Raw genomic sequence first — 16,660 nt, 5'->3', positions numbered from 1 at the left:
GGCTATTGTGAATAATGCTGCAATGAACACAGGCGTGCATAAGTCTCTTTGTATTGTTGATTTCAAGCTCTTTGGATAAATACTCAGTAATGGGATGGCTGGATCATATGGTATTTCTATTCTTAATTCTTTGAGAACAAATCTCCATACTGTTTTCCATAGCGGCTGCAGCAGCAGTTTGCATTCCTACCAGCAGTGTATGAGTGTGTCCTTTTCTCCACAACCTCTCCAAGATTTGCTATTTTTTGTCTTGGTGATTATAGCCATTCTAATGGGCGTAAGGTGATAATATCTAAGTGTAGTTTTGATTTGCATTTCCCTGATGATTAGTGATGCTGAGTATCTATTCACGTACCTATTGGCCATCTGTATATCTTCTTCGGAAAACTGTTCATATCCTCTGCCCATTTTTTGATTGGGCTGTTTGTTTTTTTGTAGTTCAGTTGTTTGAGTTCTTTATATTTTATGGAAATTAACTCTTCGTCAGATATATGATTTGCAAATATTTTCTCCCAGTTGGTGGGTTGTTTTTTCATTTTGATCCTGGTTTCCTTTGCCTTCCAGAAGCTCTTTAGTCTGATGAAGTCCCACTTGTTTATTTTTTTTCCCTTTGAGTGGACATGGTATTCGAAAAGATCCTTTAGGGCTGATGTCTCAGCTTCAAGTCTTTGATCCATTTTGAGTCTATTTTTGTGTATGGAGAAAGATAATGGTCAACTTTCATTCTTTTGCATGTGGCTGTCCAGTTTCACCAACACCATTTATTGAAGAGGCTTTCCTTTCCCCATTGTATGTTCTTGGTTCCTTTGTCGAAGATTAGCTGTCCATAGATATGTGGTTTTATTTCTGGGCTTTCAATTCTGTTCCATTGATATGTGTGCCTGTTTTTGTACCAGTACCATGCTGTTTTCATTACTACAGCTTTCTAGTATATTTTGAAGTCTGGGACTGTGATGCGACCAGCTCTGTTCTTGTTTCTCAGGATAGCTTTGGCTATTGGGGTCTTTTGTTGCCCCATATGAATTTTAACATTCTTTGTTCTATTTCGGTGAAGAATGTCATTGGGATTTTGGATGGGATTGAACTGAATCTGTAGTTTGCTTCAGGTAGTATGGACATTTTAACTATGTTTATTCTTCTGGTCCATGTGCATGGAACATCTCCATTTCTATATGTAATTATCGATTTCTTTCAGTAATGTCTTATAGTTTTCCTTGTATAGGTCTTTCACCTCCTTGGTTAAATTTATTACTAGATATTTTATTCTTTTTGCTGCAATTGTCGCTCGTTTCTTTTTTGAGAGGGGTTTGGGAATTAGGCTGTGATGGAAACAGGTAAGAGTATATATGGCTTTAAGGTGAATTAGTTCTCATTAGTAAGACAAAAGCTTGAGTCTTCTCACTTCTCTCTTGCTATCTAAAATCTATATATACTACATAGTTTTAAAGGCAAGAACTTTTGATTATCAAATGAACAGAAACACAAAAATATTTCTGTGTACTGAACTCAGTTTAAATTATGCAACAGTGAATCATTTCTATAGTCTCTCTCCTACAACAGGATAACTGTTATACAAAACAGTATAAAGTATTCAGTGTTGTTTATCTGTATTATGATTACATCAAATACTAAAGATAGTGAAAAACCCAATAATCTGAGAGCTTATTTCTGTAAATGTAACTGCACAGCACCTTTTGAGCACCAGTTTGTACTGTTTTAAGAAGGAAAAAAAAGAAAAGAAACTAAAGCCTTACAGAAAAAGAGAGTTGTGAAAAATGATAAAGCTGCTCCAGTGTGCTAATTTATACAGACTGACATCCAAATTCAGGACCCTAGAGTAAGTTCTCCATTTCTTGCCTACAAACATTTTAGAGGCTATGTAGCTCTGTTTCTGGAGCAAAGGCACTTCCCAATATCCACCAGGCCAAAAAGAAAGAACTACATGACCAAGGCTGCAAATTTTAAAAATCAATTTTAATGCTTGGGCCGCAGCTACAATAAAATGAGACCACTTCAGCACCCTATTGCAATCAGAAAGATTACAGAATGGCAAAGGATTGGACTCAAGGAATATTTTAGTGGGCCTTGACATAATTATCCTGAGAAACATAAAGCATTGTTCTAGCATCCTTATAGATTAGCCCAAAGCTAAGGACATTTCTTCAACAAAACTAGAAATGATTCCCCCAGGCATGTGAACTTGTTCAGTAGAAGAACCTCACCTTGGACTTATTCCAAAAGAGGCTCTCAACTGCTCTGCAGCAACTCCTGAAAGAAGGCCAGTCCAAATGGAGTAGGATAAATCCCCCCAAAAAGCTGAATCTCTGATCATAGCAACAGGTGACCCCTGCTGTGAAGCTAGAGGACAGGCACACAAATAACTTTGTATGACTTTATCTACTAAATTTAAAAAATGCAAATGTTAACACATATGCATTATAATGTTAGCAATGAGCAGCAAAGGTTTAAAGCCTCAATCTTAAATTAACTGTACTATACGCCAGTATTACAAAACTATCCTCAACTTTAAACAACTAGAGACTGCTAACTAAAAGTGGGAAACCATGAATACTTCTTTGTGGCTACAGCATAACCACCACAGTATACTGAGATACAGGGACTACTTTAAAGGATGGTATCTAAAACATCTTTAGAGAAATTCATGATAGACGTTTCTTACCTCATAAATGTTGGGGTGCCACATTTTGGTCAAGAATCTGAAGGTAGGTGGTGAATATGGGTAGTCAATAGGAAATTTAATATGCGCCTGAAAAGAAAAAAAACGAAATAGTAATAAATGAGACTACAGGTTATTTACCTGTCTAATAATTTACCCTATTACACCCCAGTGAAACAAAACTCCTTTCTATAGAGTAGACTCTTGAGATTAAAATAGCTCATATGTATATTTTGTTAGCTCCAATGCTAGGGTTATTATGATGTTCTTAGAGCATCGTTTCAAATATTTATAAGAGTTTATGCTAAATTACCAAAACTCAATAGCTATTAATTTTTAATTTAACTCACATGAATAAAAAACAGTAATATGAACAGGTATGTGACATTAATTTTGCATTTTATTTTTATAACAAATTAATTAATACAACCTTATGGCACATAATATAGAACGAAGATAATTTTTTAATCACAATTTAACCACCACTCAGAAATAATAAATGCTACCATTTTGATATAGCTCCTTCTAGTAGTTTTTTGTATACATATGCACATTTCTTTACAAAATTTATTTTCAAAAATTTGAATATACTGTATTTTATACTGTTTTTCCCATCTATATCATATCACAGACATCTTCCTATGTCATAAAATAGTCTCGAAATGTATGACTGTTAGTATCTGCATAATGTTCCATCATATAAATACAGAGATGAATCATTTTTTAAAAACTATTTCCTTATTTGGGGGCATTTGGCTTGTTTTTCACTCTTTTGCTACTGTAAATACTGCTGTCCAACCATTAGCTGACAACTAAGCTAATCAAGTGGAGACTTTGCTACCACTAACCAAGGAAACAATTACAACAAACAGTAACAAAACAAATCCTGTTGCCACATTATCTAAACATCCAATTTTCAACAAAATATTACAAGACATGGAAAAAAACAAGATATGGTCCATACACAGGGCGAAAAAAAAAAAAAAGCAATCAGTAGAAACTGGAAGCCCACATAGTGAATTTACTAGACAAAGACTTTTAAATAAGCTACACTAAATATGTTCGAAGGACTAAAGGAAACCATAGCTAAAGAACTAAGGAAAGTATGATAAAAATGACTCAGCACATTCAGAATATAAATAAAGAGAAATTTAAAAAAAAAAAAAAAAACAAATTTTTTTGGAGGGAAAAAGTGAACCAAATATAAATTGTGGAGTTGTTGGGGCCAGTCCAGTGGTGCAGTGGTTAAGTTCACATGTTCCACTTCAGTGGCCCAGGGTTCACCAGTTTGGATCCCAGGTGTGAACCTATGTACTACTTGGCAAGCCATGTCATGGCAGGCGTCCCACATATAAAGTGGAGGAAGATGGGCACGGATGTTAGCTCAGAGCCAATCTTCCTCAGCAAAAAGAGGAAGATTGGCAGCAGATGTTAACTCAGGGCCAATCTTTAAAAGAAAAAGAAAAAGAAATTGTGGAGCTGCAAAATACAGTAACTGAAATAAAAAAATTTGCTAGAGAGACTGAACAGCAGGTTTGAGCAAGTGGAAAAAAGAATCAGTGAAAGTGAAGATAGGTCAAATTAGATTATATAATCTGAGGAATAGAAATAAAAAAGAACAGTTCCTCAGAGACCTGTGGGACACCATTAAGCATACCAACATAGGCACACTGGGAGTTTTAGTGGGCAAGGAAACAAAGGGGCAAAAAAGAGTATTTGAAGAAATGATGGCCAAAACTTCCCAAATTTAATGAAAAACATTGATCTTACAACACACTCCCAGTAGAATAAACTCAAAGAGATCCACATCTAGATACATCATAATCAAACTGTTAAAAGCCAAAGAGAAATTCTTGAAAAAAGCAAGAGAGAAGCAATTCATCAAACACAGGGGACCCAAAATAACACAAACAGGTGATTTCTCATCAAAAACCAGGAAGCCAGAAGTCAGTGGAACGACATTCAAAGTGCCCAAAGAACAGAATCTGTCAACCAAAAAGTCTATATCCAGCAAAACTATTCCACAAAATCCTAGATAAAAAAAAAACAAACCAGAGAACTTGTGATTAGCGGACCTGCCCCACAAGAAATACTAGAGGGAGTCCTTTGGGCTGAAATGAAAGAACACTAGATAGTGTACATGAAACAACATAAAGAAAGAGCACTGGTAAAAATAATTACATAGGGTAAACATAAAAGATACTATAAATGTACTTTTATTGTTTATAATTTTTTCTCCTATGTGATTTAAAAGAAAATCACATAATAATTATAAATCTGTTGTTTGGCACATAATATATAAAGATGTAATTTGTATGGCAAATGGAAAAAAATAAGAGGAAGGGATCAGAGTTATATAGGAGCAAAGTTTTTGTATACTAGTGAAAGTAAGATGGTATTAATTGAACCACAGTTACAAAATGTTGATTATAATCCTCAGGATAACCACTAAGAAAATAAACTCAAAAATTCAAGGGGGCTGACCCCATGGTATAGTGGTTAAGTCTGGCACACTCCGCTTCAGCAGCCCAGGTTCAAGGGGTCAGATCCAGGCGCAGACCTACACCATTTGTCAGCCATGCTGCTGTGGCAACCCACACGTAAAGTGGAGGAAGACTGGCACAGATGTGAGCTCAGGGCTAATCTTCCCCCCACCAAAAAAAAATAACTGAAAAGTTCCATACCCGTTTGTGATTAAAAACACCCAACAAACTATGAATACAAGCAAAATTTCTCAATTTGATACAGGCCATCTATTAAAAAACCAGTAACTAACATCATACTTAACAGTAAAACACCAAAACCTTCCCCCCTAATTTCAAGAACAAGACATGGATGTCCGCTCTCACCACTTCTATTCAGCATTGTAGCAGAGATGCTAGTCGGGGCAACTGGGCAAGGAAATGAAATAAAAGGCATCTCACTTAGAAAGGAAGAAGCCAAGTTAGATCTATTTGCAGGTGACATGATCTTGTATAGAAAATTCGAAGGACTCCACTAAAAATCATTAGAATAAACAAATTCAGCAAGGTTGCAGGATAAATGATCAATATACCAGCACCAATTGTATTTCTATACAGTAGCACTGAACAGACCAAAAATGAAATTAAGAAAATTCCAGGGGCAGGCCCCGTGGCTGAGTGGTTAAGTTCACGTGCTCTGCTTTGGCAGCCCAGGGTTTTGCTGGTTCGAATCCTGGGTGCAGACATGGCACCATTCATCAGGCCATGCTTAGGCAGTGTCCCACGTGCCACAACTAAGAATACACAACTATGTACCAGGGGGCTTTGGGGAGAAAAAAGAAAAATAAAATCTTGAAAAAAAAAAAGAGAAGAAAATTCCATTTATAATAGCATCAAAAAGAATAAAATATTTAGGAATAAATTTAACAAAAGAAGTGCAAAACCTATACTCTGAAAAGTACAAAACATTGTCAAAAGAAATTAAAGACCTAAATAAATGGGAAGATACTGCATGTTCACGGATTGCAAGATTCAATATTGTAAAGATGGCAATCCTCCCCAAACTGATCTACAGATTCAATGTCACTCTATGGAAATCCCAGCTGCCTTCTTCATAGAAATGGAAGAACAGGTACCAAAATTCAGAAATAATTCATGGGGCCCAGAATAGCCAAAACAATCTTGAAAAATAAAGAAAAAGTTAGACAATTCACACTTTCCAATATCAAAACTTCCTACAAATCTACACTAATCAAGCAGTTTGGTACTAGTATAAGGACAATTCAATGGGGGAAAAGTCTTTTCAATAAATTGTGCTAAGACAACTAGATATTCACATGCAAAAGAATGGAGTTAAATCCTTTGAAACACACCAGAGGAGTCTGTTCTTTTTCTTTTTTAAGATTAGCACCTGAGCTAACACCTGTTGCCAATCTTTTTTTCTTCTTCTTCTCCCCAAAGCTCCTCAGGACACAGTTGTATATTTTAGGTGCAGGTCCTCCTTGCTCTGCTATGTGGGATGCTGCCTCAGCATGGCTTGATAAGTGGTGCTAGGTCCGTGCCCAGGATCTGAACCGGTGAAACCCTGGCCTTCTGAAGCATAGTGCTCAAACTTACGGCCACGGGGCTGGCCCCTAGAGGACTCTGTTTGTAACGAGGCCTGCCCTCAGGGGAATCTAGTTAACCAGAGCCTAATCAGCTGGGGTATTATCAGAGCCTAACTGACCTGGGGGAAGACACATGCCCAACTCATGCCTGAATGTCCCATGTACAGGGAAGGAAACACTGAGAAGCTCTTGTGAAAAGTTCACAGTCCAGAGGCAAAGACTCACTAAAAGACCGAGACCTAATCATCGGAGTAATAGTTCCCCTTCCCCCCACATCTCATTACCATATTACTAAGGCCTATTTAAAGCAGTTCCTTTTACCCAGTACATCATACCTAGCTATCAAGAAAAAACTACAAGGCATACCAAAAGGAAAAGTCACAAATGAAAAGACAGAATAATGATCACAACCAGACATGGCAAGGATGTTGAAATTATCAGACTGGGAATTTAAAACAACTATGATTAATATTCTAAGGATTCTAATGGATAAAACAGCAGGCAAACACAGATAGGCAATGTAAACAGAGAGAATAAAATCCTAAGAAATACCAAAGAGAAATGCTAGAGATAAAAACACTGTAACAAAAATGAAGAATGTCTTTGATGGGCTTATTAAGACTGGACACAGCTGAAGAAAGACTCTCTGAGCTAGAGAATACATCCTCAAAAACCAAAATGCAAAGAGAACAGGACTGATAAAAACAGAACAGAATATCCAAGGACTGTGGGACAACTACAAAAGGTACATATATGTAACGGTAATACCACAAGGAACAAAAGATACCTTGAAGAAAATGAAAAGACAAGCCACAGAATGGGGGAAAATATTTGCAAATCATTTATCTGATAAGAAACAGGTACTGAGAATATGTAAAGGATGTTTAGAACTCATTGATCAAGAGAAATAACTCAATTTAAAAACGAGCAAGAGGGGGCCCTGTGGCCAAGTGGTTAAGTTGGCACGCTCCGCTTTGGCGGCCCAGGGTTTCACCGGTTTGGATCCTGGGTGCGGACATGGCACTGCCCATCAGGCCATGCTGAGGTGGAATCCCACATGCCGCAACTAGAAGGACCCACAACTAAAAATACACAACTATGTACCAGTGGGGCTTTGGGAGAAAAAGGAAAAATAAAATCTTAAAGTAGATTTCTAGTTAAAAACTGGCCAGATTGGAAGGTGATATTCAGAGCTTACTGGAATTTTTTTTAGGCCTCGTCCCCTAAGCTAAATGTACCTAGAGGGAAAGAAAAACCTTCTGAAGCCTTTGTAAAAAGATTTACTGAAAACATTCCAAAGTCAGACAGCTCATATCCAGAACACAGAAAATTTTTTATTCCCATATTAGTTGGAAATCTTTTCCCTAATATAAAAAAGCAAATTAAGGATAATGTGGTTGGACGGGTAGATCAACCTATGATGTCATTTAGACCACAACCCAATTCTTTGTACATTCATTCCCTGTGCCTTTGAGATGTAAATAATTTACCAAAACTTATTATCTAGACCATCCCCAATTCCTAAGACTAAAAGAAAAAAAAAGATGTGTGGGGAGGTTCTCTACCTTTTAAGTAATTTGCCTAGAAAGCAAAGCTTTTGTGTTTTATCAAAATAATTTGCTCTGTTGTTAATATTAGGTCTTTGATTACTTAAGGAAACTGAGGCTTCTCTAATAAAAGAGCTAAGTTTTACCTGCAACTATTTAACTTTCTGAGAAGTCTTTGTCACCATGATTAAAAGGATAACTAAGTATTGTTTCATAGCGATCTATGATCCTATATGATCAAAGTTTTAAAACATTTTGATATTTTTGACAAATTTCCCCCAAATTTTAAATGAAGTCTTTTTGACCTTGAACTAACTTTGAAATTTTCCAGAGGGGCCCTAGAACATTTCAAAGGTTTGTTCTCGTTCATAAAAAGAGAGATGTTAAACAAATTAGGATTATTTGGTAAGTTAAATAACGTAAGCATTGTCAAATAAGAAGTAATACTAAACCTTTATGTTGTATCTTTACACGTATGTGTTGTAAGTGCTCCAGAAATTACATAAAATTCACGGAAATCTGGTATGTCTTCGTATAATGTTATCAGTCATAATTCCAGTTCTTAAAGTGTTGTCTGTCACAGAAACAACCAAATTTCCTTCTCAATTTCATTGTGATGAACTCTCATCAAATCTTTAATAGGCATTTTAAAGTCTTCTGTTATTTACACTTATTGTTTTCCTCTGATGCTTTTTGCAAAGTAGTCCTACAAAAGTGATTAATTTTCAAAGAGATTCATAGAAAGAGCTCTGACGAAGCACAGGTTTATGGCAACTTTAAGATCATAACACTGAACTAAGTAAGAATTTTTATAACTCATGGAAAAGCTGGATTAAAGCAGAACAATAACAATTACATGAGATTGAATGAACCGATAAGGATGATTATAATTTTTATGACTTTTTATTACTTGTTCTTTAGTCTTTTTGTTTCTAGATATAAGGATTTGGTAAAGCATACCTTTGTAAAGAAAGGTGAAACATTTACTTTTTCTCCTTACCTGATCCCTTGAAAACTCAGGAACTCTTGAGCACTCTTTTCATGGCAATACAGTTAGCTATTTGTATAAGTTCAATGAGAATCTGTTCTCCTTGTAACGGGACATGATTGGAAATATTAGCTATATTATCAAGGCTTTGCCTAGAGTGTCATATTTGAGAGAGATATACATAGACTCAGATATCAGACAGTTTCAAGGAACTGCTTGGAAAAATCTGCCCAATAACTTGCTTACAAAGTTCCAGCAAAGCAATCTTAAAAAGAGCATATATGGTCCATCACTATTCTTGCTGCATTTATGTAAATAAACTAGTTTCACTGTGATTTCCTTTGGGAAAAAAATTGGGGATAACTGCAGAGACAGAAAAAAAATTATGTTCGCACTTTTGTAGATATTAGATTCAACTCCTATTAACTGTCTTTGGGGTTTTGTAACATACCTGTAAACTGGACTGGATCCTGAATTCTTCCTCAAATGTCTGACCACAACTCTCTCCAAACTAACACTTCCAATTTTCTCCAATCCTTCTGATTTGGAATCACTAAGAACAAAGACTGCCCTTGAACCTCCTTAGAAGGGACTATACTAGGTTTTCCTCATTACACAGATGGCAGCCAAACTTTAGGGACTCAAGGCTTGGGTACACATCTCACAGCTCCAAAAGGCTCCACCTGACTTCTGGTCCTGTAAAAATGCTACAGACCTCCAAATCCAATTGACTAAGAAGAGAAGTAGCTGACATCAAGGTAGACTGCTTCCTCCCAAGACACCGGATCAAGACTTCACACTTTAAACATAAAACTCTCTTCTTCTCTTTCTTTCCTTTACTTTGGCATTGCCCTGGAAAGCTAACACCATCATCTGTATCTCACCGGCCATTGATAACGGGAGTGGGATTTGTTATCAGAAACTCCTCTCTGTCCATTAATAGTGCCACCTTAGTGGGAACTGTTTGTGCTCCAAGAGGATTTCTCTTTGTCTGTGGTGGTTCTCATTCTCCATGGGCCTATGATTGCCTAGACGGCTGGTGCATAACCAGGCAACACCTCTTAAGTTATCTAACTGTGCCCCTAACTGCTCACAAATGACCTGGGACACCTCATTGGTCAACTCCCCTAAATTTGCATTGTAACGCTCCTTAACTCTTAAAAATATTGCAGAATCCACTGCTAAAGCAATAGCTGCTCAATAAAAATCCTTACACTTTCTAGCCAAAGTTGTTCTTGATAACAGGATAGCCTTTTATTATCTTTTAGCTGAGTAGGGAGGTGCCTGTGCTGTGGCCAACATGACCTGCTGCATCTGGATTAACACTTCTGGGGAAATTGACACTTAGTTACTTAAATCACTGAAATCACCGAGCAACCTACTTGGCTTAGAAAGGTGCTTCAGCAGGATCCTTCTTCGACTTAATTGATTTTGTTTGGTTTGGGTCTTGGGAACTATGGATCCAAAGTGCATTCCAGATATTGGGAATTACCCTCTTTATAATAGTAACAGTAACCTCTCTGATGTGTTGTATTCTCTCAAAAGCTTTAAATCATGTTTGCAACCACCAACCACCAAGCAACTATCTCCCTAAGCCTGGAACATCAGGAGAAAAACAAAGAGAATGACCGACTTAAAAACTGAGCCTAAAGTCACGACCTCTGAATATCGGAGAGATTAAGCAAAAAACATCATGACCTAGGAATATCACACAAAAGATTAACAAACACTACACAAGAAGTACATAGTGGTAGCTCAGAGTGGCACTAATGCCTTAAATTTTGACCACATCTCTCAGTTAAGCTGAGAGTGTGATCAAAAAGGGGAAAATGTTTAAAAAGAGACAACAGGACCAAATGGAGTCACTTGTGTTAAGCCCCATGTCAGGACACCAAGACTTAATACCTAATCTAATTGCAGTTACAACCTCCTCCAGGAACATAATCGGAACCAGTCAATCTGGAATTTCTTGGTCAGCACTAGTGAGGTAATCCACCAGACAGGCCGGTTCTGTTTCTCTTAGAAGGGCGACCTTGCCTGAAACAATGCATTCTTTACTAACAATTTCCTATTTCCTCCCCCTCTCTGCCTTTAAAAATCTTGCCTTGGGGCTGGCCCCATGGCTGAATGGTTAAGTTTGTGTGCTCTGCTTCAGCTGCCCAGGGTTTCACAAGTTCGGATCCTGGGTGAGGACATGGCACCGTTCATCAAGCCATGCTGAGGCAGCGTCCCACATGCCACAACTGGAAGGACCCACGACTAAAAATACACAACTATGTACTGGGGGGCTTTGAGAGAAAAAGGAAAAATTTTTTAAAATCTTAAAAAAAAAATCTTGCCTTTTCTGTAGCACTTTGGAGTTCCCTTCTACTTGCCAGATATGCCCAATTCATGAATTGTTCAATAAGGCCAATTAGATCTCCAAATTTACTCAGGTGAATTTTTGTTATTTAACAGAAACTATTAACTTTTTCAGCTGTTATAACAGTATTATGATTACTTTTTCAAAAGGGGCCCTTATATTTTAGAAATATATTCTGAAATATTCACAAATAAAATATGTCGTCTGAAATCAGTTACAAAAAATGGAGGAAGAAATGGGTACGGTATAGATATAACGAGGTTGGCTGTGAGCTAATTATGGAAGTTAAATGATGAGTACACAGGAGTTAATTATACTCCTATTTCGACCCCATTATGATAGCAATAGACGCTATTACTAACCAAGTGAACATGATGGAACTTGGCAAGGTGATTATAAAGTTCATGTGAAAGAAAAAGTATATGAAAATATTGGTTTTGATAAAAATCAATTAGGGAGGGATTTGCCCCAGCAGACAGAAATGTATCTTATAAACCTATAATAATTAAAACAGTAAATGACACACAGATGGGCAGATCAATGATATAGACATAAGTTATTCAGAAAACAATAAAGGTAACATTTCAAGTGAGTAGGGGAAGGATTCAAATAAAGTTGGGAAAAATGACTCTCCCTTTGGATGAAGGGATAAAAATGCTAATGCATACCTGAATTCAAAATCAGACTTCACTTTCCAGGAGAAAAGGATCAAACCTCATCTCCAAGGGAATCACCTGACAGTGGTGAGATCTGGACAATCCTCATCTCCCCAAGAATAAAAAGGAGTACATATATAGTAGCAAAAGGCAAACTGTGCTGTAGCCATAGTTAACAAATGGCCACCAGATCCAATTTTAAATTGCTTAATCAACAGCTGACAGTTCTATATCTATGAGACAACAAGAACTAGTTTTAAACTCGCTTAACTCGCGCCTCAGTGACTATGTTTTTGAGAGCGAACCTATCAATGACAGCCCCTTGCTTCTGAAAGCCAGCCAACTGGGAACAGTCACTTCAACAAACACCCTTTTGAATGCCAACCAATCAATAACTGTCTCATCCAAGTACCATGCTTCCACTGCTGATGCCAACCCATGGCTGTGAAAAACCCACCAATCCCTAAACTTTACACTTCTCAAAAACTCTATGTAAGATCTGCTCTACTCGGAGTAACAGTGACTAACCAGCAAAGCTCTCTTTACTTAAGAGTAGGCAATAGACTTAGCTTTCTGTTTTTTGGTTCAAATACTGAATAGTGGTCTTATCCTCTGACACTCTATTCTGTAGCTATTTATAAAAGATGTGATAGACCAGTACATAACAACATAGAAAGATACCCAAGACATGTTAAGTGAAAAGGCAAATGACAATATAGGTTGATACTACTTAAAAATATAAAAAATAATACATGTGTGCATATGTGAGGATAATATATATTTTCTCATATATATGTACATAATACACAGAAAAAAGACTGAAAAGATACATTTCTAACTATTAACAGTAGTTGTCTGTTGGGAACAGAGGAATGGTGGGAGTGAAGGAGGAAACAAGGATGGGGCAATGGGTCATTAAAAGAAGAATTATCGGGGTCAGCCTAGTTGCACAGTGGTTAGTTCACCATGTTCCACTTCTGCAGCCCAGGTTCATGGGTTCAGATCCCGGGGTCGGACCTACACCACTCAACAAGCCATGCTGTGCTGGTGACCCACATACACAATAAAGGAAGACTGGTACAGATGTTAGCTCAGGGCTAATCTTCCTCAAGCAAAACAAAAGAGGAAGATTGACAATGGATGTTAGCTCAGAGTGGATCTTCATCACCAAAAAGAAAGAACTATCATAACTTCATATGACAGATATCCATTCATGAATTTTCTATACATTTCTACATACCTACTTTACAATGAAAATTGACATTTGGAATGATATATTCAAAGGCCTTAGGTATGCAAATTAATGTAAAAAATGTTTAAGTTAACAAAAAGGCTGAAACACAGTGAGTTGTCAATAAGAAAAATCCAATAATTTTCACATATTAAATTTTACTATAATAGAAAAGCACAGTATATTTTTCTTTCTAAAATGGGTATACATGAACTCTGAGCCAGAGCTAAATATTCCTTAGGAAACCTGAATGTCCTTAGGGAATCTTGGATGTGTGGGTCACATGCGGAATGTCATAAATTCCAACATCTTTATTTTGGAGTTATGCATTGCACATACATAAGCATTGGTTCTTTCTGCAGAAATCTTTTTCAAATTATCAATAAGCTTTTGCTTAATCATACTATCTGTACCTATCTGTTTAAACTGTAAAAATAGAAACTAAGTACTTTATCAAATACCCACAGTTAGTTGTCCAGCCCTAAATCACCTAGGAGACATTTCACCTCTGTTGTGCTAAGGGATGAAAACAAAATGAAACAAAATAGCTAAAGAGGTTAATTACGGGGCTGGCCCGGTGGTGTAGCCGTTAAGTTCACACATTGCAGTTCGGAGGCCGAGGGTTCACCGGTTCGGATCCCAGGTGCAGACCTATGCACTACTTGTCAAGCTATGCTGTAGCAGGTGTCCCACATATAAAGCAGAGGAAGATGAGCACGGATGTTAGCTCAGGACCAGTCTTCCTCAGCAAAAAGAGGAGGATTGGCAGCCGATGTTAGCTCAGGGTTAATCTTCCTCCAAAAAAAAAAAAAAGTTTAATTACTTTCACTTATCTATGGGTCTACTTAAATTAGGTGAAAGAAGCACTATGATATTTAGATCTTACCATTTCTGAAACTGTTAATTAAATAAGTGTACCAAAGTGTAACTTACAACCAAATTCGCATATACACAAAAGTCAAAGTTTTAAATATCTGAAGTTCACCTTATACAAATTTATTCATGAAGTAGAGCTTTAAATTTGACCTGTACATGGCTATAGCAAGAAATAAAGGAAATAAATTTGAAAAGTCACACCTAAAAATACACAATTGTTACAGAAGTAATTTAGACTCTGAGAGACTCTTTCAGGCAACTCCTCATATCTTTCTTGACTAAACCTGCAAACTCCTAAGGACAAGTACCTCCAAAATAGTTTCTGTACCATTACCACACATGCCTTCTCTAAGATGCTCAGGCAACCCTAAGTGTACCCTCAATGAAGTCACTCACTCACCAGACATTTATTTTTAATTATTCAGACACTGAGCATTTATGCTAATATTTTCAATTATTCAATCATTCAACACATCATTATTGAAAACCAATCATGTTGCCAGGTACCAACCTGAGAGGTGGAAACAAAGACAGTTATAACACTATCCCTACCCCTAAATGGCTATGGTCTAATTGAAAAGACAGACATGCAAATAAATGATTACAAACTAAGTGCCTTAAATGAGATATCTACTAGGTATTAAGAGAGCACTGTGAAAGAAATGCCTAACACTGCTTGAGATGTTGAGGGAAGATTTACAGAAAGGTGATATTTGAGCTAAATTGAAGCCAAAGTGAAAACGGACCTTAAAGGCAGAGGGAAAAGAACGTAGAAAGGCTCGCACATGAGAACAAAGCCAGAAACAGTAGGAATTAACACAAGAAGACTTACTTTGACACATCTAGAAAGTACAATCAGTGAGACCTAGTGGTTGTTTTGATCGTGGGATTGAAAGGGAAAAATCAAGAATGACTCAGTTTTCTGGATTGAAAAAGTAGGTTAACAATGATAGATGGAAGTGGTGATAAATAATACTTATAAAGTGCACAAAATAGCAGATATTAGGCTAAATCCTTTACATGCATCATTTCATCACTCAGTTGTGAAATTAAAAGGTGAGAAGAATGTCTATAGCTACCAATGCAGATGATCTATCAAACAAGAACAGATTATTTTCTAGTTTACATCCTTGACTACCAAGAAGCATTTTCCCATGTTTATCATTTTGTCTTCTTGAACCATTTTATTCCCTTGGCTTCTCCAATTCCACTGTCTCATCATTCTCTAGCTTTTCTGTCCATTCTTTCTCATACTCTTTAGCTTCTCTCAAGACCTTCTTTTTAACTTAATGTGCTCTCATTATAACTTTCCCTGGCTCTCTATTCTCCCCAAATGTGACGCTTACAAATGCCCAAAATTTCTGGGCAAAGAAAAAGAGGCCCTAAAATGCACAGCCAAAAAGTACTTTAGAAAACATTAATATATGTAAATGAAGTATATATTGGCTTTTGACAAAATTGATAACCCCAATGTGCAGTATTCATTTTGTTATCCCACCAATTATTTTCATATGGAATTTCAATCATGCCAAAAAACAATTAAATATGAATAGTGAAATATATTCCAATTATTCCTGTTACTTGGTTACTAGTATACTATTAAATAGGTTAAGAAAATGTTTCCCAGTTCCAAACACAATTATATTTGGTAATACCTCAGTTAACAGCTGTTGCATTTAGATTAGGGCCTGGAGTTAGTGTGAAATGAGGACACTCCCACTGCTGAGTTTTTCTGCTACGTCATCAGCTCACATCTGCTATAGGATATGTTTTCAACATGACAGCAAAAGCAACCAAAATATGTTTTCCTATTAACTTGCTGAAAGTTTCAACAGTCTGCCAATGACCAGCACAAACTTTTAAATTGTTCATTAACAGTGTATGAAGAATAAAGTGAGTAGCTATACCTAGTGATACTATAATATGTGCTACAGGCTTCAAAGTCAAGAAATTATAAGTCTTTATTGATTAAAAATTCCAATCTAAAAGGTTTTAGAATTACTATAATGCTTAACATAATTATCCTAAAATTAAGATGAAATATAAATAACAGGAAATCCCTGATGTATTAACTCGACTCTTAAAAGTAAAATTCAGTCATTTAAGGGGAAGTAACTCTCAGTACTAATAATGATAGTCCTCTGTATTTTTAATACAGTAATAAAAAATGTTTCTTTCAGCTTGAAAAGTAAAGACTTTTTGTTCCCAAAATGAACACTAGCGGCACCCCTGGCACCATCAGCTGGGTTAATGT

General features: G+C 36.6%; 1 protein-coding gene across 2 annotated transcripts in view; it reads right to left on the bottom strand.

Annotated features, from left to right (window-relative positions):
• UBE2R2 (ubiquitin conjugating enzyme E2 R2) overlaps window positions 1–16,660 on the bottom strand; it is a 113,909-nt gene that overhangs the window by 32,804 nt on the left and 64,445 nt on the right. For both annotated transcript variants that reach the window (XM_044756821.2, XM_044756822.2), the window contains exon 2: window positions 2,681–2,767. In XM_044756821.2, coding sequence (XP_044612756.1) covers window positions 2,681–2,767 — 87 coding nt within the window. The remainder of the gene's footprint in view (window positions 1–2,680; window positions 2,768–16,660) is intronic.

This window comes from Equus asinus, chromosome 23, assembly GCF_041296235.1.
Source record: "Equus asinus isolate D_3611 breed Donkey chromosome 23, EquAss-T2T_v2, whole genome shotgun sequence".
In the NCBI taxonomy this organism is placed as follows: domain Eukaryota; kingdom Metazoa; phylum Chordata; class Mammalia; order Perissodactyla; family Equidae; genus Equus; species Equus asinus.
Note: the sequence above shows the minus strand (reverse complement) of the source record. Positions and strands in the feature narration are given on the sequence as shown.